The sequence below is a fragment of the Arachis hypogaea genome, chromosome 14 (assembly GCF_003086295.3).
Source record: "Arachis hypogaea cultivar Tifrunner chromosome 14, arahy.Tifrunner.gnm2.J5K5, whole genome shotgun sequence".
Lineage (NCBI taxonomy): Eukaryota > Viridiplantae > Streptophyta > Magnoliopsida > Fabales > Fabaceae > Arachis > Arachis hypogaea.
In genome coordinates, this window is record NC_092049.1 from 126,742,871 (window position 1) to 126,766,697 (window position 23,827).

The following is a 23,827-nucleotide window of genomic DNA, read 5'->3' on the forward strand; positions in this document are numbered from 1 at the left end:
CTCTAGGCCACGCATCACTATTGTTCTGATGTTTGTTTTGTTTGTCATCTTCTCGGTTAGGAGTTTGTTTTTTCGTTCTTCAAACTTGTTGAAACTCTTTTATTTCTATTTGGCCTGCTGCCTTCTCTCAGAACTCGGTCAGTGTCTTTGGTTTTGCCACTGCTATTGTCTCCTGAAATTTTCTGGGACGAAGTCCACTCTTCAGCGCATGTCAGTAAACATCTGGGTTAAGGTTAGGTATCTTTATAGTGCCTTAGCAAATACCATCATATAGTCCTTAAGGTTTTCATGTTGTCCTTGCTTTATGGTGCTAAGATAGTCCAAGTCATGCATATAGATTTTCGAAGCTGCGAAATTGTGACGAATAGGTTGGCTAATTCATCGAAGCTTGATATAGAACCTGCAAGTAAACCAGGAAACCATATCAAGGTAGCACCATATAGGAAAGTCGAAAATATACGACAAAGTATTAGATTGGATGCACCATTCATGAACATCATCGTATAGAACTTAGTGACGTGTATGTCAGGGTTGCCGATTCCCTCATAGGGTTTTAGTGTTGTTAGTAAAGTGAAGTTTTTGGATATTTAAAAGCTCATGTTGTCTTTTGAAAATGGATTGGTCTTTTTCATTGGTGGCTTTGGGGTGATTGTCTTTATTGTAACACCCTACCACACTGAGCTTTACGCTTAAGTCGTAAAATAGAGGTGGTGTGGTATTACGACCTCTAAAATAAAATGTGTACATATAATAGCAGAAGAATTATAATATGCTAGGAGCCTTGAAGAATAGAGGAAATAAAAATTGCGAAATAAAAGCGCAACACTCAAGGAACGAGTTAACTTGCGTGCTAAGGAAGACTATAGCTGTTAAGTGTAAAGTAATCCAAAACAGGAACAAAGAGTCAAAGATACAAAATAATGAGCTCCTGACTCAGCCTGTGAAGTCAAGACTGGCCAGAGAATATACACACATACATATACATATATACATATCCAAAACCCAGATGTACATAAACAAAATCCTACCTCTCCATAAACCTCTAAGAGGATCAAAAGAATAAGTTATGCGGAGAGAAAGCTAAGTATTTATAGATACATCACTGTACAACAAAACAACCCAGTAACCACTTCGCTTCAAGAGTCCAGACGCCTAGTGAGATGCCTCTCGACCTGCATCTGAAAAACAACAACTTAGTATGGAATGAGAACCGGAGGTTCTCAGTATAGTAAAGGTGCCACACACACATAATATATAAGGTCCTGGGAATACCAGAGGCAATCCTAGAATGCCGACACTCAGATTATAGAGCTTAAAGTATTAAACAGAAGCCATAAAAGGTGGTTTTCTAAAAGTATTAAAGCCTAACTTAACTTAACCTTAAACCTAAGTCTCATACTGCCATTCCTCCATACCTCCAACTCCATCATGCATTTCACAGAAAAAGAGATAGATAAAGGCAAGCACAAGAAGATCACAAATACTGCAGGTAACAAATATACATTTAGCATAGCAAATACACTTAGGCACACCCAGTTAATTCACAACAAGTGTTTCAAGTAAAATGCATATGATGCATGCCTATCCTATGGCTGATGAAGCTCATCTGTCGGTTATCCAGCCAACCCGACAAGTCCAAAAACCTTAGACTGTCCCTCGACGTGCATCCCCAAGAGTCTATGCATAACTTTTTCTCAAATAATCAATATTGCTCAATGGGGGTTACATTCCCGGGAATTTATAGTGCCCGGTCACCCTTACGTCGTAGGGTCAACAGAGTATCGAGCTTTCAACCTGGTACATGTGGTACTTTACCCAGGGAATCTCGTATCTCAGATCGTTCAAATTCATAAGCCATATAAATAATTCAATTATAATTCATCAACATCCACATCATTCTCAATCGCATCTCATTCATCATCATACATCAATCATATTCAATCCTTATCCTTCATTATCACACCTCCCATTCCGTCCATCAATAGTTCCAATTCAAAACATAGTTCATTCTTTTCTAAATGAATCAAACTTAAAACATACTCATTTTCTTAATAACTCAAAATCAAACCATATAACCTTTGAATCTAAATCTTTTTAAATAATCATCTAAACAAAATCTCTAATTTTTATAAAATTTCGGCAGCATCTCCTCTAAAACTCGGACTTTGCCACCCTTTTCGGGTCCAAACCTGCATTCTTTTCAATTCAACATACCCTTTCTCATCATCATAAAAATCACCACAATAAATCTACCTCAGATCAACAATTATACTCATACAATATTCAAATCTAACAACCAAAATTCAACTAAGAATCATAGTTCACAAATCCTAGGCTTTTAACACAAAATACCTCATTATCACAACAACCTCCACAATAGTTATACCTCAAATCAAATAATTCACCAAATCACCAGTTAATCAACAAGCACCAAACCAACCATGTTCATCAACAGGATACTAAATATTAAATATATACATGCAATCCAACTTATCCTATGGTCATCTAGCCTAAGTTTTCACAGAACATTATATATTAAATGCAAGAAACCTAAACCATACCTTGGCCGATTTCCACGTAACGACCAAAGCAATTTATTCAAAATCAAGACATCCCCTCAAAATTCAACAAACCCTAAGCTCAGCTTCTTCCAAGTTCCAATATTCACAATTTCAAGCTCCAATTATTTATTCACAACCTAATACACATTCATAACACATATATATCCAATTTAATACTTAAAGCTCAAATTCAATGAAATTAAAATAGAATTATCATATCCTCACCTTACCCAAGCTTCACATAAGCAAGAGTAAACGTTTCTTTCAAGCTAATTGGATCCTAAAACATCAGAAATAAAAAAAATTCAACTTCTTACTCAATAGTTCAAGAATTGGGGGAAGAGAAGGCTGAGGTTGAAATAACAAGTTACCTATGAAATTGTTCCAATAGAAACGTATAGCTCAACGCGGCAAACGCGTGGCTGCAAACAGTGCGGCGATCAGAGCTCGGATGAAAAAGTTACGGGAGTTAGAAATTTACGTAAGGGTTACGGGAGTGTTTTGTTCTTCTTCTCCCTGGGAAGCTTTCAACTTCATTTTGTTGAAATGAAGGAGAAAGCAATGCTTGGGTTCATTTAATAGGTCGGTCCAGTTGGATCGACGTCCCAGTTTGGACCCAGTTCAACCAGTTCGGCCTATTCGGTCCAATCTTGGATCGATTTCTTCGAAATTAATGTCAAAATTCTCATTTCGATGAGCTCTATCCTAATTTGATATAATATTCTCATTTCTAATCTTCTTTATTAAAAACTAATTTATTGACTAATTACTTACTTATTTAACCGGGGTTTACATTTATGGCCTTAGCCTTTGAGGTGTGGTCGTCGTCATCATCTTTGTTTCCCGGATTTCTCTACTCTTCCTCCTTACTTCAACTGTTTTGCTTCTGATTTAATAAACCGGCCATTCACTGATTTTCTGCTCTCAGTGACTCATTGATAGCCAATAGTTCAGCCTTACTTGAAAGAGAGGGTGGATTGTTTTGCTCTTCTACCATTGATTAAAACCAGCAAAAGAGGGTAGGTAATCAGATAGAAAAAATGATAGTGGGGTTAAGTAAATTCGGCCCTACGGTGTGCACCAAATGTTCCTGCGCGGTAAGCCTTGTAGAGGTATAGCTTGTCCTGTTCAGGGATTGAGCTCTCCTTTGCCTGAAGTGGAAGAGGTATACGTCGGCTTTAAGAGAAACGGCGGCAGCAGACACCTGCAAAGGCACTCCGATGCTCAAGTTAGTAAGAGTATGAGTGAATATAATGTTACTCAGAGTGAGTAGCGTATCTTTTATATTGTTAGAGTTTGGTATTTATAGAGTGTAATCTTTTGTAGAGAGGTTGAGATATTTGTCTGATCTTTTGGTAACCACCTTTATTTATTTTTGAATGTGTTGTTATCAGCGAGATTCTCTCTAACTGAAGATAAGCTACATTTGTTGTTGTATTTGAATTCTGATTTATAAGTATAGTTGGACCAGATTATAACCATTGGATCACAAATTATTTTATTAACACTAGATAAATTTCTTTTGAAAATAATAGAAATAATTTAATATTGATTGGTATAACTATATAAGTAATAGAATAATTATTTTTATTAGAAACTATATTATTTGGTTGACATTAGTAACATGCGAGTAGGGCTGGAAATAAATGAGGTCTAGTCGAGCGAGCTCAATTCGGTAATGAGGTTATAAGTTAGGTTCGTAAGCAAGTTTAAATTTGGTTTGAGTTCATATATTATTATAATAGATATATTATTATAATAGGGACACGTATAAAATTTTAAAAATAATATATATTTCATAATTTTTTATAAATTAAAATTTATATCAATTATATTGTGTGTTGAGTTAATTTATGAGTTTGAACTAGGGATGGCAACGGGTCCCATGGGGGCAGGGACATGCCCCCACCCCCCGCCTCGTGACCCCAAAAAGCCCCCCGTCCCCGCCCCGTATCCGTGACGGGTAGCGGATACCCGATATCCGCCGGATATCCATTCCCCGCGGATATCCCCGCGGATCTTCCATTTAAAAAAATTAAAAATTTCAAAGAACTCAGATTTCAGAAACAATGCACATTAACAATACATCATTCATAACAATGGGGATTAACAATTTTGATTTCAGAACAATTTTAAAGAACCCATATTTGTACAATGCAGATTTTATAACAATGAAGATTAACAATACAGATTTTAGAACAATTTAAAAAATCCCAGATCTATATAATGCAGATTTTATAACAATACAAATTAACACTAGATTTCAAAAAATAATTAAAATACCCAGATCTGTAGATGACGAGACAGTTGCAATCAGCAGCGGTGAGAAGCAGAGCCAGAGACGGAATAGATGGCGACAAAATCGGCGATGCGCAGATGGCGATGCGCAGATGGCGACATGCAAATCTGTGGTGGAGATGGAGACAGGCAGATCTGTGGCGTTGATGATATCTAACGAGGAGGAGGAAGGATGGCGGGCGAGGAGGAGCTCTGACGAAAAAAGGAAAAAAAGAAAGACAAAACTTGATGAGAAAAGGGGAAAAAAGAAGGGGGAAGGTGAGGTGACCTCGCCGAAGGGGGAGAAGCTCGCGGTGAGTCTGGGAAGTGAGCAACGGAGGGGGCGGCAGTGGTGAAGAGAGGATCTGAGAGACTGAGACTGAGGCTCGGGCAGAGAGACTCAGAGAGTGAGTGAAATGGAAAATGAAAATGGGGTATTAGGGTTTGTGAATATATATATATATATATATATACTGGGATATTTTGGTAAATTGATATTGATGGGTATTAAACGGGTATCCACGGGGCGGGTATCTCTACCTCCGCCCCCGCCCCGTTTATTAAACGGATACCCGTTTTCTGCCCCCGCGGGGAGAGATTGGCCCCCAAATTTGTTCCCTGGCGGGTAAATTTCCGCGGATACTCGCCCCGCTGGAAAAAACTGCCATCCCTAGTTTGAACCTGTTTTTTTTTTTTTTTTGATAAGTTAAACTTAGCTTGAGCTTTATAATTAAATTAAGAGTAATGTTAGGAAGATAATAATAAAAAATTATTTTATTTAATATAATATTTATAAGTTTATTTATATAACATTAATATTATACATTTATTATATCTAATGTTATATATTTATTCTAGTAATAACTAATGAATGCATATAAAAGTTAAAAAAATATGTCTATTTTTTATTTTTAAATATTTTTATTAAATTAAATTATGAAAAAAGAATATATAGATCCTTGACTTTTTGTTTTGTGGACAATTAAGTCCTTAACGATTTGAAAATATATTTAATTAAGTCTATGATTTTTTTAAAGTTTAGACATAATGATCCTTCATATTTACTTGGATCTATTAGATCTAATAAAAAAAATCAAACATAACTCCCGTTGTACTGACCTCGTTGATTCAAATGCACACATAAAAATTTTTTTAAAATGGAATAAATTAAATCCAGAAATTGATATGTCCAAATTTTAAAGAGATTAATAACTTAAATGTATTTTAAATTTTGAGGGACTTAAATATTGACAGACCAAAAAATCAGAAATCGATTTATTTTTTTCTTTTAAATTATTGAAGTGTGAACCGAAATTCTTATGAGTCTTAAGGTTGATTTATTTCAACTTACTTCTACTCCGCTTTCTAAGTGACAAAATTACCAGGGATTATAGATTAGGTGAATTTTCACAGAAAAGAAAATTAATTGATTTTTAAAAGAAAATTTAAAAATAAAAGTAATTTTATGTTTAAATATTTAATATAAAAATATTTTTTATTTAACAATTATATTTAGATAGAATAATATAAAAATATTTTTTATTTATTATGTTAAATTTTTTTAAATAAAAAATTAAAAATATAAATAATAACTTCTAAAAAAAATTATTTTTGAATTTTTTTAATATTTTGACTTTTACTATTAAAATATTGTCAAACATACTAAATAAAAAAATATTCTATTAACTTAATGACAACTAAACAAATTCTATAAATCATACAAGAAATTAAGAGAAATGTATGAACAGAATTTAAATTGGATTTGAACTCATATAAAAAATAATATACAATTAATAATTTTTTATAAATTAAAATTTCTATCAATTATACTGTGTTTTGAGTCCGTTCATGAGTTTGAGCGAATCATATTTTAAGTTTTGATGAGTTAAACTAGCTATGTTAATAAATTCAATTGTTTATGAATTGAGGTGAAAACAAAAAAAATTTGTGAGTCTTAAGCTTGATTTGTTTCAACTTAATTCTATCCTCTTTGTAGATGTCAAAATTACGTAAGATACAAGTCATACGAGAAAAAAATACGTGTGCTCTATATATCCTTTTTGACTTTTGAGAGCAATATCCTCCTTCTATTATGTTCAAATGGAATCAATTTCAGTCAGTTACATTAAAATATGCCATCAAAGGCTTATGACTCATTATATATAAACTAGAATGAGACTTGCGTGGTGCGTGGAACAGTAAATTAACGATAGTATATAATAAATAGGATAAAGTATTAAATTGGTCCTCTATATTTGGGTGTAATTCTGTTTTAGTCCTTAAAATTTAAAGTGTCCTATTTAAATCAAAAAAGGTTTCATTTAGCATTAATTTAGTCCCACAGTGAGGTCAAACTTAAATAATTAATGAAATATTCTACATAACAACAGTACAAGAACAAAATCGATAATCTGGAGAACAAGTACAAGCTCCAGAGGCACAAAATTAACCGTTGATGCATCAATATATTTATTTATCATTCTCTTTAGTTCTATAGAAAATATTTTATTTATATTATAAAAAAATAATAAATAAATGTATTGATGCATCAACGGTTGATTTTGTTCCTCTTGAGCTTGTACATGTTCTCCAGATTATCGATTTTGTTCTTGTACTGTTGTTATGTAGGACATTTCTTTAATTATTTAACTTTGACCTCACTGTGGGACTAAATTGATGCTAAATGAAACATTTTTGGATTCAAATAGGACACTTTAAACTTTAAGAATCAAAACAGAATTACGCCCAAACATAGAGACCAATTTAGTACTTTACCCTAGTAAATATTAAAAATTGTTATGTTTTATAGAATTAAATTATGTATAAACTAAAGTTAAATTTAAAAGGTATTTTATTTAAAATAATTTATAATACAAAAGATTTGGATATTAGAATTGTATGTACAAAATGACATTTTTATTTGGTGGTTTGATTTTTGCATTTGTTTTAGTTGATGAACTTAGTCTTCTTATGTGGCGTTCGTCCTTTTTTATTAGTTATTGTTAGAGTTGTTACTTTCTTCTTTCTGTCGTAGGTTCTTATGAAGGCATGTTCTTTATGAATTGTTGAGTTATATGCACTTTCTATTGTGTTGTTTATTCCATCTTTGCAAGTATGTTTTTCTTTCGAAGATGTGTCTTGAATTTATATGGTTTTCTTTCTCCTTAATCTCTTGATGGGTATGTGATTTTCGTCTAAATATTTGTAACGTAAACTTTATTATTATTATTATTATTATTATTATTATTATTATTATTATTATTATTATTATTATTATTATTGTAATATGGATATTTATTACATTAAATGAGTTATTCATAGAAATTAATAAAATAATTATTGGGGTTATAAATTTATTACATTGTTTATAACGATAAGATATAATAAATATAGGGATATGAATTTAATGTCTTTGTAAGTTATAAATTTGGTTAGATACTATTAATTTCTAATTATTGTTGTTGGTAATTATTATATTATTTTTTGTATATATATATTTTTTTTGCTGATTTGGAAATAATAGTTGATTTGGCAAAGATTGAGTGGTCGATTCCAAAATTTTGTCAAGTAAGCGATGTTGCTGACATGACATTAATAAGAAAAAAAAGATGTCTTAAAAATAATATGGGTATAAAGTTATCCATCTACTTTTATATATTAAGAATAGACTAGACTGATGAGACTCGTTCCCTGTACGAAGGAGTGAATTAATTATACTCTATAATATATTTTAATATTATTTAAAAATTAATTAAATAATATATAAATAAATAATTTAAAATGTTTTTTATTAAAAATATTTTGTAAAATATTTATTTGATAATGTATAAATAATTACATATAATTATTAAACTAAAATATAATACAAATTGAATTATATTTATTATTTTAAAATTTAATTTTTTTTAGAAAAAGATATAAATTTTTTATATTAAAATTTTACAAATTTACATTTTTATTTATTGTTTTTATTATTTACAAATAATTAAAGAAAAAAATTTTAAAAAATAAATTAAAATAAAAATAACAAAAATATAATATAAAATTATTAATTAACTTTATAATTATAATATATTTAAACGTACTTAATAAAAGATGTTTTGCTAAATTTAAATTATTTTAGAGGAGTTTTAAGCAATTAGCATGGAGATTAAGAAATGAAATAATAACAGTAAGAGTTGTATTCAACATGTTTTATAAATAAATCAAATAGAATAATAATAAATTTATTATGTATGTCACTACAGGACACGCGCCGATTAGCGGTGGTTTAATTGCCGAATTACGGCGATTTTTGCCGGCAAAACAGGAACCGCAATGCATAAAGGCGCGGGAATCATACTTTGCGGCGGTTTCCAGCAACCGCTGCCATAACCGCCATGAATCATTAATTTTGTGGCGAACAGTTTTGCGGCGGTTAAAAACCGCCGCTATATTGTAACACCCTCACTACCAGAAGTCACGCTTCCGGCTGCGCTACTCTGATAGCAAGAAGTATTACGACTACTTTACATACTAAATATTAAAATAGGAGCCTATGACTTGACACTGTATCGCTGATTTCTTTGAAAAACCAGAAATAAATACTTTATCTTAAGGAAAAACAAACAGGCATAGATTCATATACAAGACTCCTTACATAATAATTCAATATATTGTACATATAAAACATACAATTCCTATCCCTCTTACAAACTTGTAATAACAAAGACGAGAGAAGAAAATAATCTAATTAATACAACAGCATATAAACCAAATGCAGTATAACTCTTCTTAATACTTCTTCATCTGGTTCCTGAAAAGGTAAAGCTGTAGGGGGGTGAGAACCTAACCACACGGTCTCACCACGGAGTTTCAAAGTTGTCATAAGAAGATATTTAATAAGAAACTGTTTTCAAGCTCAGTAATTATCATTGCCTTATGAATCTTTTAAAACCAATAGGAAATCGTTCAAATCCCTTTTCAGAGAAACAATGTTTAATCTTTCAGAAATCCGAAACCTTTCCTTATAAGAAAATCTCAATCAGAAATCAACCACGCAATCAAACAACACAATCATTAATTCAGCATCCAAGTTCATTCTCAAATGTAGCACGCCAGAACAAACACAGGCAAGACAGACAAGGAAAGCACAAGTAGGTAGCAGTTACAGCAAATAGTTCAAGTAGCAATTAAGAACAGTTTAGCAATTAGGCAAACCAAAACAAGTTCAAACCCAAGCAAAGCATACAAATGCATATGATGCATGCCTGTCCTATGGCTGATGAGGCTCATCTGTCGGTTATCCAGCCAACCCGACAAGTCTGAATTGTCCTTAGACTGTCCCCCGACGTGCATCCCCAAGAGTCTATGCATAGTTTTTTCTCAAATAATCAATATTGCTCAATGGGGGTATCATTCCCGGGAATTTATATAGTGCCCGGTCACACTTACGTCGTAGGGTCAACAGAGTATCGAGTTTTCAACCTGGTACACGTGGTGGCAAGCCACGGCACTTAATCTAGGGAACCTCGTATCTCAGATATTTCAAATTCATAAGCCATATAAATAATTCATTCATCATTCATCAATATCTAAGCCATTCTCAAAATCATCATCATTCGTCAAACCATGTCCCATTTTCAAATTCATTCAAAAATTATATTTCAAATTAATCCTCATCATCCTTCTTTCCGTTAATCAACAATCTCAATTCAAAACATAATTCTTTCTTTTCTAAATAAATCAATCTGAAACAAATAACGTTTAAGAACTAAATCTTTTTAAACAATTGCTTCAAACAAAACTTCCAATTTTATAAAATTTCGGCAGCATCTCCTCTAAAACTCGGACTTTGCCACCATTTTCGGGTCCCAACCAAACCAAACCAAACACCTGTTAAACATTCAAATCACTCTAATAATAATTTTCACAACAACCACACTCAACACAGAGAAATAGTAAAATCCAGAATCCAATCAACCAATCCTATAAATCGCAGTTTAAATCAACCTCATTCAACAGCATTAATCAATAATTAAGAACTTTCAGTTTTCTCAAACAGTTTCAAACCAAACCGTTCCTCAAACCATGTTCGAACCATTACCAAAATAGTAAATTATTCTCAATAAACAAACCATTTCCAAATATCAAGTCCTTTCCAAATTGGTTTTAAAATCAAATTCCAATATCAAATCGGGTTCAATATCACATCAAATTTCAATACTAAACCTTTCCTAAAATCGAATTGTTTCCAAAATTAAACTAAATGCCATTATTAAATCTCTCCCATTAATTCAAGGAAAACCACTTTAACAACATCAGTCAACTAATCAGAATATTCAGCTTTCTCAATCGATCCATCTATCAATCAAACTAATAATCTTATTCATCCAAGACAACTCTATTCAATTCATAAGACTCAGGCAATCACCAAAGATGTATTTTACGCATTAATATCGATTTACAACAACTCTGGAAAGAAAAACAAGTTTGAGAAAGACGCCCCTACCTTATTCGCGATCCAACTACGCGACAAACTACATTTTTATTCTTATTCCACAGAAGCAACATCAATACCGACTGTCCCCGCAGCAGCCACAACCTCTAAACATAGCCTTAGCTCAATCCTAAAACATTAATGTCGCGTAAACTCAATAGTCTATAAAAGAATAGCTACTAAAAGAGTTTGGAACAAGGAAAGACTTACTGGGCTTACAACTAATTGAGAAAATGGAGCAACAGCAGATTCGGTGACGACACAGCACCTTGATGTTGTATGCTACAGCCATAGAACTCAGCAATCAAGACCCGGAACTCGATCCTATGACACCAAAACCTTGGATCCTTAAATAACTTAGAACAGAAATACTAATTCATAGGTTTCGGAATGCATTGTTTACCCAAACAAGGACGAACGGCTGAATTGAAATAACGGTAACTCCGATGGTGGTTCCGGTGATCACTGCCATGTTCCCAGTGACCCGAACGGCGGCAACGACGGTGCAGCAGTTCAGAACAACAAGCAGCGGCGGCGGAGAGCTGAAATAGACATGCAGTGACGATAAAGGTTCCCGGAATCCAAAAGAACAGAAACCAAACTTTAAAACCCTTACCGACAGTGCGTTCTCCGACGGCGGCAGCAGGATTTCGAGCGGCAGAAGCGGTGGTGGCTGGCGCGGGTCTCTCTTTTCTCTCCTCTGCTCCCGAGCTCGCTCTCTCTCGCTCTCTCTGGCTCCTCCATAAGTGGCGGCAACCGACTCCAAGACGAGGACGATGACGACGCGGGTACAGTAGCGGCGGCGACGGCTTCACGGTGTGGGCAACGCTGGCGACGCGAAAAGGGTTCTAACACGGTGGTTGGACCTCAGCTCGGCTTGAGATTCTGCTCTCTCTCCCTCGCGCGTCTCTCCTCCCCGCGTGGTCTCCTCGACGCTGGCGCCAACAACGACGCGACGCGACGCGACGGCGGTCCTGAGCTGCGCGGCGGCTTCCTCGCGGTACTCTCCTTCTCTCTCAGATCTCCTCTCTCTTCTGTCAGCAGCGGCGGCGACGGTGGCAGTGACACCCACCGCGCCGCCTCACTCTTCTTCCCCCTCTCCTTCCTTCCTCGGTCCCCTTCCTTCTTCCCCTTTCTCTCTTTTTTTTTTCCTGATGGGTTTTGGTTAGACAAAAAGGGGGGTTTCAGCTGCTGTTGGTGAAGGCTAATGGCGGCTAGGGTTTCATTAGGAGTAAGGGAAAAATTGTAATTTAATTAGGATTAGGGTATGTATAAAATTAAGATTTTGAATTTAATTATAGTAAAGTAATTTTAATAAAATTGAGGCATGGAGTATAAATTTTGAAATCTAATTAAATCTCTAAAATTATTTTAAAATATTATTTATGGTATAAAAATACTAATTGATTTTCTCAATAAATTATTCTAATTGAAAATTCATGGTAATATAATTAATTTTCTTTATCTTTAACTTAAAGTATTAAATAATATAAATTAAATTATCTAAAATCTAATCATATAAAATTCTTATTATTTCATAACTACTAATTTTATATCAATAATTATAAAATTAGACAAAATTCTAATTTAAATAGCTAAAATCCCATTATTTTTAAATTTCTAGAACTTTAAATCATAAATAGGAAAATAATACTTAGGAATATAGTTTAGATAAAAACCTTAATTTATTTCAAATCCAATTAATTGCCTTTAATTATTTTTTTAATAAAAATAATTTCTGAAATTAAAACTATAAATAAATATATATAATTTGAGATTAGTTCAAAATAGGACTTTTCAAAAGTCTTGGGTCTTACATCCTACCAACCTTATAAAAATTTTCGTCCTCAAAAATTAATACAAAATGAAAGAGATTTTCATATTACTTCACTCTTGAACTTATTTAAAGAAATGGCAACAAGTCCTCAATATATATATATACACACAAATAGTTTCAAATACCAGGATTTTCATATGGCATAAAAATATACAGGATATAAATATGATGTGAAACAGAAGTTACAAGACAGGCTTGATGTACAAGATAATATGTTTCAAACATGTGATGGTAAAGCAATACGGCAAAAGGTTATAACACAAGCTGGGGTTAAAATGATGTGCTTAATGTCCACATACTGATCTTATATCAACTTTAGGGATTAAATTATTCAAACTTCAACATAATTTATCTCCACCATTCTTAACCGTACTTCATTGAGCAACTCATCCGAAAGTTCTCAACTTTGTTAAACACTTTGCAATCCTTACTACTGGTTATAAGTCCCACATCAACAAAACTCTTTCACGTAAAACAAGGTTTCACAACTCCCTGTGATGTCGTACACTTATGAGTTTTACCTTTTGCATTCACCAAACGTGTCCTAAAAGACTAATGTGTCGTTTACTAAGTCTAATGGTCGCACAAAATGCTAAAACTAATCTCAAGTATACTCAGAAGGATAGTAGACCATAGAAAAGGAAGAAAAACGACAAGGACCGTGTTCCCAAGAATTTAAAAGAATTGCTGAAATCACAAGTAGACAAGGATGAACAAGTAATAAAGAGTGCTAGAAAGAGAGTCAACTAATATCTTTAAGGGTAACTCTTAAATCGAAGGAATTTAATAAGACCAATAAGATGAAAAACAATGCAGTATCTTGAAACGAATTCAAGCTAAATCAAGAAATATGAGGTTTACAGAAAAAGAATATCCAAACCAAAAACAAAGTTTATAGAACTCAAGAGTATTGGTTTAAAAATATTTTTGAATGCATTGTTCGTAAAGAATGAAAAACTGAAGGGGAAATCATTTCATGTTCTGAAAGAGAAAATGGATAACAAACATCCTTCAAAAGATTAATAAAAGCGTAAATGTAGCACTATTTCAATATAAATTCAAGTGGAATAGATTACACAAACTTTGTAAATGGAAAGATTAATTTGGCTAAGAGCAAAATTGTATTTTCTATTTTTTTTTTTAAGCATGTATGAAAACTATAATCTTGTTAGAAGAAAATCTGAGATAAAGTTTTACTCATAAAAGAAAAGATGATGCATTACAATCAAACAGGCTTAAATCACATAGAAATTTTCAGAGTATAGGATAAAAGAGTGTAAACTCAATTGAAAGCAATTTTATTAAAACTTCAATAGATGTATCGCCCAAAACAAGTTCAAATCACACCAAAAAGAGGCACTGTTCAAGTAAAACAATTCTAGTCAGGGACAACTTTGCATAAAAATAAATCGAAACTTGTTTAAAAAGGTTTAAATTAAAACAAAACTTCAATAATATACTTGAAGTCACAACTTTATAAGGATGTTCAATAATATTATTATGTGCTAAAAAGGAAACTAACTCATTTTAAGAAAGAGACTTAAATTAAAGGATTTCAATTAGGATTCATAAAGCATGTCACTCATAGAAACAAAAAGCTTAAGAAGAAATTTAACAACTTAAAAAAAGTTGATTCAAAACTTAAATTTCTTCAAAAGAATTGAAAACCTTTTCAAAAATGGTTCAAAACAAAATTCTGAAAGTATATTTGAAATAACCACCTCGCAAGTATCATTTAAGAAGATTACGATGTGCTTAAAATGATATCAACCCATGGAAGAAAGGACCTTTAAATTAAGGGAATTCAAACAAGAACTCATTGGGTATGGATTATCAAATGAGTTTCCAATTGGTCTAAAGAAATACAAAATGCGCCACGAAGACAACTCAATCAATAGAAAATTCTCAAGAAGGAACCTTTGACTAAAGAAAGACAAATAAAAGGACAAATGGTGCATTAGGTGAAAACGAATTAAAATTGACTCGGATGAGAATGAGATTCACAAGAAATGGAAAACTAAGATTAATGGTAAAAAAAAAAAAAAAGAGTAGTTAAAAATAGAATTAAATATGACATCTACAGAAATAAAAAGTTTAAGGAAGAAATTGGTCTATTCATGAGAATAAAGACATGAATCCAACATTATTTTTTTTTTTTTTTGTAAGAACAACAATTTGCATAAATGATATAGTATGCTAAACCAAATTCAAATAAAAATAAATTAGGTGAAGCTTACCAAACAAAACCAACTAGAAAGAGACAAAAACCTTTCTTTGAAAAATATCTAAATATATAGTCAAATCAGGATATTCGTAAAAACGGTAATAAAATTGTTAGAAAATCAAATTGTATTTAAAGTATATATACATTTCCATAAATCAATGAAGAAACAGGCGAGGTATTGAAAACGACTAGTTTTAAACTGTATAAGAAACTTTCAACGTTTATATAAAGAAGTACATATCAAATTAAAAGCGGTTGTATATTTCAAATTAAAAACGATTTTGTTAAGATTTAAAGAATGACTGTAATTATTATCAAATAAGAGGAAAACTAAATTACAATTTATTTACAAAAGACTTGAAATATGAACTTAAAAAGGTGTCCTGCATCAAAACAGATTCGAATGTATATAAAAAAAAATACATGATTAAAAAAGAAGTGCCTAAATAAAGAAGGTAAATACACCAAGAGTTTTAAACGGGCATATGCAGTTAGGATCAAACAAAATCGTACGTGAACAAGAGAGTAGGATTAAAAGATAATCTGTTCACTTTCGAAGAAAAGTATCGCAGACAAGAACCTTAGAGCATACCAAGCAAGAATAAGATACGTGATATTCGCAGAGTTCAAGACACCTAACCGAGTAACCTCAAGAATTAACTCCTAACGTTTCCAAAACCCGCGATTCGCATTACCTATAACTCGCATATTGTCTATGATAACCCATTAGTGCTTACAAATACATAATTCACCAGGGTTAAGCTGGCCAAACTTAATACCAGGAATTATGCAATGCAAGATTAATGGTATTTATCAATAGACCGTCATGTACTTAAAGCTCTATTCTCGTTATCCAAACAAGACCTACTACATGACTGACTCTCAGAGTATGCAATTGAAGCATAATCGGTCAATTTCTCAGGCTCTACAGGAAAGACCGCTCTGATACCATAATGTAACACCCTCACTACCAGAAGTCACGCTTCCGGCTGCGCTACTCTGATAGCAAGAAGTATTACGACTACTTTACATACTAAATATTAAAATAGGAGCCTATGACTTGACACTGTATCGCTGATTTCTTTGAAAAACCAGAAATAAATACTTTATCTTAAGGAAAAACAAACAGGCATAGATTCATATACAAGACTCCTTACATAATAATTCAATATATTGTACATATAAAACATACAATTCCTATCCCTCTTACAAACTTGTAATAACAAAGACGAGAGAAGAAAATAATCTAATTAATACAACAGCATATAAACCAAATACAGTATAACTCTTCTTAATACTTCTTCATCTGGTTCCTGAAAAGGTAAAGCTGTAGGGGGGTGAGAACCTAACCACACGATCTCACCACGGAGTTTCAAAGTTGTCATAAGAAGATATTTAATAAGAAACTGTTTTCAAGCTCAGTAATTATCATTGCCTTATGAATCTTTTAAAACCAATAGGAAATCGTTCAAATCCCTTTTCAGAGAAACAATGTTTAATCTTTCAGAAATCCGAAACCTTTCCTTATAAGAAAATCTCAATCAGAAATCAACCACGCAATCAAACAACACAATCATTAATTCAGCATCCAAGTTCATTCTCAAATGTAGCACGCCAGAACAAACACAGGCAAGACAGACAAGGAAAGCACAAGTAGGTAGCAGTTACAGCAAATAGTTCAAGTAGCAATTAAGAACAGTTTAGCAATTAGGCAAACCAAAACAAGTTCAAACCCAAGCAAAGCATACAAATGCATATGATGCATGCCTGTCCTATGGCTGATGAGGCTCATCTGTCGGTTATCCAGCCAACCCGACAAGTCTGAATTGTCCTTAGACTGTCCCCCGACGTGCATCCCCAAGAGTCTATGCATAGTTTTTTTTCAAATAATCAATATTGCTCAATGGGGGTATCATTCCCGGGAATTTATATAGTGCCCGGTCACACTTACGTCGTAGGGTCAACAGAGTATCGAGTTTTCAACCTGGTACACGTGGTGGCAAGCCACGGCACTTAATCCAGGGAACCTCGTATCTCAGATATTTCAAATTCATAAGCCATATAAATAATTCATTCATCATTCATCAATATCTAAGCCATTCTCAAAATCATCATCATTCGTCAAACCATGTCCCATTTTCAAATTCATTCAAAAATTATATTTCAAATTAATCCTCATCATCCTTCATTCCGTTAATCAACAATCTCAATTCAAAACATAATTCTTTCTTTTCTAAATAAATCAATCTGAAACAAATAACGTTTAAGAACTAAATCTTTTTAAACAATTGCTTCAAACAAAACTTCCAATTTTATAAAATTTCGGCAGCATCTCCTCTAAAACTCGGACTTTGCCACCATTTTGGAGTCCCAACCAAACCAAACCAAACACCTGTTAAACATTCAAATCACTCTAATAATAATTTTCACAACAACCACACTCAACACAGAGAAATAGTAAAATCCAGAATCCAATCAACCAATCCTATAAATCGCAGTTTAAATCAACCTCATTCAACAGCATTAATCAATAATTAAGAACTTTCAGTTTTCTCAAACAGTTTCAAACCAAACCGTTCCTCAAACCATGTTCGAACCATTATCAAAATAGTAAATTATTCTCAATAAACAAACCATTTCCAAATATCAAGTCCTTTCCAAATTGGTTTTAAAATCAAATTCCAATATCAAATCGGGTTCAATATCACATCAAATTTCAATACTAAACCTTTCCTAAAATCGAATTGTTTCCAAAATTAAACTAAATGCCATTATTAAATCTCTCCCATTAATTCAAGGAAAACCACTTTAACAACATCAGTCAACTAATCAGAATATTCAGCTTTCTCAATCGATCCATCTATCAATCAAACTAATAATCTTATTCATCCAAGACAACTCTATTCAATTCATAAGACTCAGGCAATCACCAAAGATGTATTTTACGCATTAATATCGATTTACAACAACTCTGGAAAGAAAAACAAGTTTGAGAAAGACGCCCCTACCTTATTCGCGATCCAACTACGCGACAAACTACATTTTTATTCTTATTCCACAGCAGCAACATCAATACCGACTGTCCCCGCAGCAGCCACAACCTCTAAACATAGCCTTAGCTCAATCCTAAAACATTAATGTCGCGTAAACTCAATAGTCTATAACAGAATAGCTACTAAAAGAGTTTGGAACAAGGAAAGACTTACTGGGCTTACAACTAATTGAGAAAATGGAGCAACAGCAGATTCGGTGACGACACAGCACCTTGATGTTGTATGCTACAGCCATAGAACTCAGCAATCAAGACCCGGAACTCGATCCTATGACACCAAAACCTTGGATCCTTAAATAACTTAGAACAGAAATACTAATTCATAGGTTTCGGAATGCATTGTTTACCCAAACAAGGACGAACGGCTGAATTGAAATAACGGTAACTCCGATGGTGGTTCCGGTGATCACTGCCATGTTCCCAGTGACCCGAACGGCGGCAACGACGGTGCAGCAGTTCAGAACAACAAGCAGCGGCGGCGGAGAGCTGAAATAGACATGCAGTGACGATAAAGGTTCCCGGAATCCAAAAGAACAGAAACCAAACTTTAAAACCCTTACCGACAGTGCGTTCTCCGGCGGCGGCAGCAGGATTTCGAGCGGCAGAAGCGGCGGTGGCTGGCGCGGGTCTCTCTTTTCTCTCCTCTGCTCCCGAGCTCGCTCTCTCTCGCTCTCTCTGGCTCCTCCATAAGTGGCAGCAACCGACTCCAAGACGAGGACGATGACGACGCGGGTACAGTAGCGGCGGCGACGGCTTCACGGTGTGGGCAACGCTGGCGACGCGAAAAGGGTTCTAACACGGTGGTTGGACCTCAGCTCGGCTTGAGATTCTGCTCTCTCTCCCTCGCGCGTCTCTCCTCCCCGCGTGGTCTCCTCGACGCTGGCGCCAACAACGACGCGACGCGACGGCGGTCCTGAGCTGCGCGGCGGCTTCCTCGCGGTACTCTCCTTCTCTCTCAGATCTCCTCTCTCTTCTGTCAGCAGCGGCGGCGACGGTGGCAGTGACACCCACCGCGCCGCCTCACTCTTCTTCCCCCTCTCCTTCCTTCCTCGGTCCCCTTCCTTTTTCCCCTTTCTCTCTTTTTTTTTTCCTGATGGGTTTTGGTTAGACAAAAAAGGGGGTTTCAGCTGCTGTTGGTGAAGTCTAATGGCGGCTAGGGTTTCATTAGGAGTAAGGGAAAAATTGTAATTTAATTAGGATTAGGGTATGTATAAAATTAAGATTTTGAATTTAATTATAGTAAAGTAATTTTAATAAAATTGAGGCATGGAGTATAAATTTTGAAATCTAATTAAATCTCTAAAATTATTTTAAAATATTATTTGTGGTATAAAAATACTAATTGATTTTCTCAATAAATTATTCTAATTGAAAATTCATGGTAATATAATTAATTTTCTTTATCTTTAACTTAAAGTATTAAATAATATAAATTAAATTATCTAAAATCTAATCATATAAAATTCTTATTATTTCATAACTACTAATTTTATATCAATAATTATAAAATTAGACAAAATTCTAATTTAAATAGCCAAAATCCCATTATTTTTAAATTTCTAGAACTTTAAATCATAAATAGGAAAATAATACTTAGGAATATAGTTTAGATAAAAACCTTAATTTATTTCAAATCCAATTAATTGCCTTTAATTATTTTTTTAATAAAAATAATTTCTGAAATTAAAACTATAAATAAATATATATAATTTGAGATTAGTTCAAAATAGGACTTTTCAAAAGTCTTGGGTCTTACATATATCATAACTCTGTGTTTTCCTACTAGTGTTAAAACCGTTGCAAATTTTTTACAAGAATTTATTCGCGGCGGTTTAAAACCGCAGCTATTTGTTACTTTGTTTTTTAGAGACTTTATTCGTGGCGGTTTAAAACTGCCGCTATTTTGAAGAATTTTGTTTAATAATTTATTTTGATTAATTTTACAATCTTGGGTAATTTTTTTAGAATTTCTTTTTATCTAAAGAATCTTATCGTTATTTATTTTTTTTATCTTTTTATTTATATTTTATTAATTTCTTCTTTCATCTTTTTTATTTAAGAATATTATACCTTTTTTATCTTAAAAATTTTGCAATATGGAAAAAAAGCTCATGAATATTTAACCGCGAAGCAAACTAACATATATATTTTAATAATATTAATAGAGTATTTTAAAAGTCACCCAAAAAGGTAAAGTACCTGGCTAATAATTAATGCATCATACTTAACATAAACTAAACATATACTGAAAGACAAAGTATCACATAAAGCCTAATCTCTATTTTCCGCCATGTCCATCCAAACAATTTATCTGTGCAGCGATGTCCGGAGACAGCTCTCCACATTGCTGTTGGACCAGATAACTCAGCACACTCTCTATTGCCTGCCTCTTCGTTTTCTCTGCTGCTAATTCATCCTACATTGCTTTCCGCATCAATTTTTCGGTTGTCACCTCTGCCTGTAGTTCAGTCAGCATTCTTTGGGCCTCTTCTACTTGAGCTCTATCCACCGGCGGCTGCGAGCTCGGACGAAAGAGTTGACTTGGTGTCGACCCGTGTCCCATCCCACGCACTCTACCCGGGTGCTCTTTACTGAGAGCTTGGGCAAAGGAATCATTTTCTGACAATATTCTTGTAGATTCATCCAACTGCTCAATCTCAGATATTTTTTCTGCAGGCATAAATAAAATTACACAATCACACTAGACTAATAGCATACTCAAGACATTTTAATAACTAAACCCAACATGTTACAGCATAAATGATTAGGTGTACTTACACCAATTTCAAATACCAGTTACTTTTAGTCGAATAAAAATAGAGCTAACAATTCATATGAGATAGAGCTAACAAATGGTTTAACAAGCTAGAACCTTACAAGAAAAGAGGGATTTTGTACATACCAGAATTGTAAACCACGAAGCTGGTCGACGATGGATCCACCGGCAACGAGAAGCACGATTCAGCTGGTAGTGGTGTCCAGAGGAGAACGGCGGCAAGGATGGGCGCGGGGAGATGTGTTTTGTGCCTCTACCCCTTGTGTGTTCGCGCGATGAAGAGTCTGAGCTACGGATCTGATTCTGAAAAGGGTCGACGGCAGGAGGGAGAGTGCTGGATGGATACCCACGAGATTCCACGGTCTCAGATTGGGCCACGGTAGAGTAGGAAAGAGTTTCACGCGCTCTACTTTCTACTTTGGCGGGTTTCTAAGATACTAGATTTTGGGTATTCTGAGGCGAGGTTGGGTTAGAAAATCGATAGACGGTTTGGGGTTAGCGGCGGGCTTGGTGAGTTCGACGCAAAAGCAGAACGAATTGGCATCGGAAGGCTAATTTGGAGATGAATCGCAGCAATCCACCCTTAGTTGCTGCGTTTGGTGAAACCGCAGGAGATTCGGCGTAGGGAACCACCGCGTGTGTTGTAGTGCAAGTAGTGTAAAATTTAAATATTTGTAACAATTTTTTTATAAAAATTTAATGAATAATGCATGATTATACTAATTTAGAAAAATATCTTTATTTTTAGAAAGTACTATTCTCATGTAATAAAAGCACTATTCTCTCTTCTAAAATTATTTTTAGAAAAATATCTTTATTATAATTATATTACAATTAGCATTTAATGAATAATGCATGATTATACCAATTTAGAAAAATATCTTTACTATAATTATATAAAATAATCTACTTAATATACTAAAATTGGATTTTCCCCCAACTAATGAAAGTAAGTTGTCAATTTCTCATGAATTTATTTTCTTTTCAAAATAAAGGCACTATTCTCTCTTCTAAATTTATTTTAAAAAATATCTTTATTAGAATTATATTACAATTAGCATTTAATGAATAATACATAATTATACTGATTTAAAAATATCTTAATTATAATTATATAAAAATTTAAACATAAATTTATAATTCTAATTGCTATAAATATGATACTAACATTCATAGTGGTAAATTGATATTGTAATAATTAATTTCTATAATTATTTTTGTACTACTAAAGGCTATATATAGTGTTTCTTTGTGGTTAGTGAGTCTAAATCTAAGAATCAAAGCATTTTTTTCTAATCTGTTATTCTTTTTTGATTGGGCAATTGTTTCTAAGGAGTTTTGTAGGTCAAGTTCAAGTCACATCCCCTCTAGGTTTTCTACGTTTGTCCAAAAATATTCGAAGTGGAGCATATAATGAGATCGGATTTCCTCAATTTAGGTTCAATTTTAAAAAATTCGTGTCAACCTTGAAGATGCAATTCAAAGATTGGTATTATATTTAAATTTTTTTCTCTTAAGCTTTTGTATTAAAAATAATTTTATAACATATTGTATTTTTTTCAGAAACTACCGGTCTTTTGGTGCATTAATGTAATGCCATTGAAGAGAATAAAAGTTAATTTAATTTGACAATTTTAACAAGAAGATAGTCTGAATTTGTACCGATTCTAAGTATTCGATCTTATGATGTTATTTCGGTTGGTTGTTACGAGAATGACTCTAATCTATACGTATCTAAGGATTAGAATAGATTAAATATTATTTAAATAATTTAGTTCTAATATTGGTAGTTGATTAAATTAGTTTTAGAGAAATTTAAATTGTTATCTCAATTTATCTATTATGACTATTCTTTATAGATATGTTATTTTTAAACTTTTTAATATGATTTTTTTTTAGGTTTGTTTTCTTTTTTGATATATGTATCACATTTTTTTTGTATTTCAGATTAGTAATACAATTATTAAGAGAAATATAATTCATTAATAAATTAGAATGATTAAAAGTTTAATTAAGATTAACTAACATATGTTTTGGACACAAGATTGATTTATTAAGATTAAGGCGTGAAAAAGAAAAAAGAGTCACAATACATGGTTTTGTTTTCTTGCTAATATATAAAAATACGTGAAAGAAAAAAAATTAAAATATCACCATTTAAAAAAATTGTTAATCATACATATGAAAAGAGATTGGAGAATATGCATGGATATAAAAAATAAAAAATTATTACTCGATTGTAGAATAAAAAATAATCATATATATATAAAAAAATAATTATAACAAAAAAATAATTAGCATATGTGACTTAAATTTTTATATGTACAATTAATATATATATATATATAAACAAATATTTAGAATTATTTAACAAAATTAATATATATGTATAGATAAATAAAGAAATTATTATAATTTATAAAAATTACACATACGATGACATTAATAATAAAGAATAAAAAAATTATTGAATGATTGTAGACTCAAAAAAAAATTAATTATATTAAAAAAATTAATTAATATATACTATTTAAATATATGTACATACAATATATATATATATATATATATATATATATACTACATAAAGAAGTATTTAAAATTATTTAAAATAATAAATAT

General features: G+C 32.7%; 2 protein-coding genes across 24 annotated transcripts; both read right to left on the minus strand.

Annotated features, from left to right (window-relative positions):
- Nucleotides 1-9,398: 9,398 nt before the first annotated feature.
- Nucleotides 9,399-12,921, minus strand: LOC114925152 (uncharacterized). Of its 10 annotated transcripts, none has more exons than XR_011871265.1 (5): nt 11,933-12,921; nt 11,720-11,858; nt 11,536-11,640; nt 11,329-11,446; nt 9,399-9,633 (listed from the first exon to the last, which is right to left on the minus strand). XR_011871265.1 is itself a non-coding variant. In XM_072214884.1 (5 exons), exons 1-4 carry the CDS (start codon nt 12,058-12,060, stop codon nt 11,441-11,443), a joined length of 336 nt encoding a protein of 111 aa, XP_072070985.1. In that variant the 5' UTR covers nt 12,061-12,921; the 3' UTR covers nt 9,399-9,633; nt 11,329-11,440. The 10 variants fall into 10 exon arrangements, 4 of the variants coding, with proteins under 4 accessions (XP_072070985.1, XP_029148115.1, XP_072070984.1 ...); XR_003813735.2 differs by having other exon boundaries at nt 9,399-9,647; XR_003813734.2 differs by having other exon boundaries at nt 11,527-11,640.
- A 3,534-nt stretch (nt 12,922-16,455) lies between these two features.
- LOC112744058 (uncharacterized) lies at nt 16,456-19,612 on the minus strand. Of its 14 annotated transcripts, none has more exons than XR_003172597.3 (5): nt 18,990-19,612; nt 18,777-18,915; nt 18,584-18,697; nt 18,386-18,503; nt 16,456-16,704 (listed from the first exon to the last, which is right to left on the minus strand). XR_003172597.3 is itself a non-coding variant. In XM_029292286.2 (4 exons), exons 1-4 carry the CDS (start codon nt 19,115-19,117, stop codon nt 18,498-18,500), a joined length of 336 nt encoding a protein of 111 aa, XP_029148119.1. In that variant the 5' UTR covers nt 19,118-19,595; the 3' UTR covers nt 18,385-18,497. The 14 variants fall into 14 exon arrangements, 2 of the variants coding, with proteins under 2 accessions (XP_029148119.1, XP_029148118.1); XR_003813736.2 differs by having other exon boundaries at nt 18,580-18,697; nt 18,990-19,610; XR_011871274.1 differs by having other exon boundaries at nt 16,456-16,690; nt 18,593-18,697; nt 18,990-19,605.
- Nucleotides 19,613-23,827: the final 4,215 nt, after the last annotated feature.

Coding starts and splice junctions, on each gene's coding strand:
- LOC114925152 (XM_072214883.1), bottom strand. CDS start 12,060: ATGGAGGAGCCAGAGAGAGCGAGAGAGAGCGAGCTCGGGAGCAGAGGA. Junction 11,859..11,932: donor CGTCGGAGAACGCACTGTCG/GTAAGGGTTTTA, acceptor TGTCTATTTCAG/CTCTCCGCCGCCGCTGCTTG. Junction 11,599..11,719: donor AGCCGTTCGTCCTTGTTTGG/GTAAACAATGCA, acceptor CTATGGCTGTAG/CATACAACATCAAGGTGCTG.
- LOC112744058 (XM_029292285.2), bottom strand. CDS start 19,117: ATGGAGGAGCCAGAGAGAGCGAGAGAGAGCGAGCTCGGGAGCAGAGGA. Junction 18,916..18,989: donor CGCCGGAGAACGCACTGTCG/GTAAGGGTTTTA, acceptor TGTCTATTTCAG/CTCTCCGCCGCCGCTGCTTG. Junction 18,656..18,776: donor AGCCGTTCGTCCTTGTTTGG/GTAAACAATGCA, acceptor CTATGGCTGTAG/CATACAACATCAAGGTGCTG.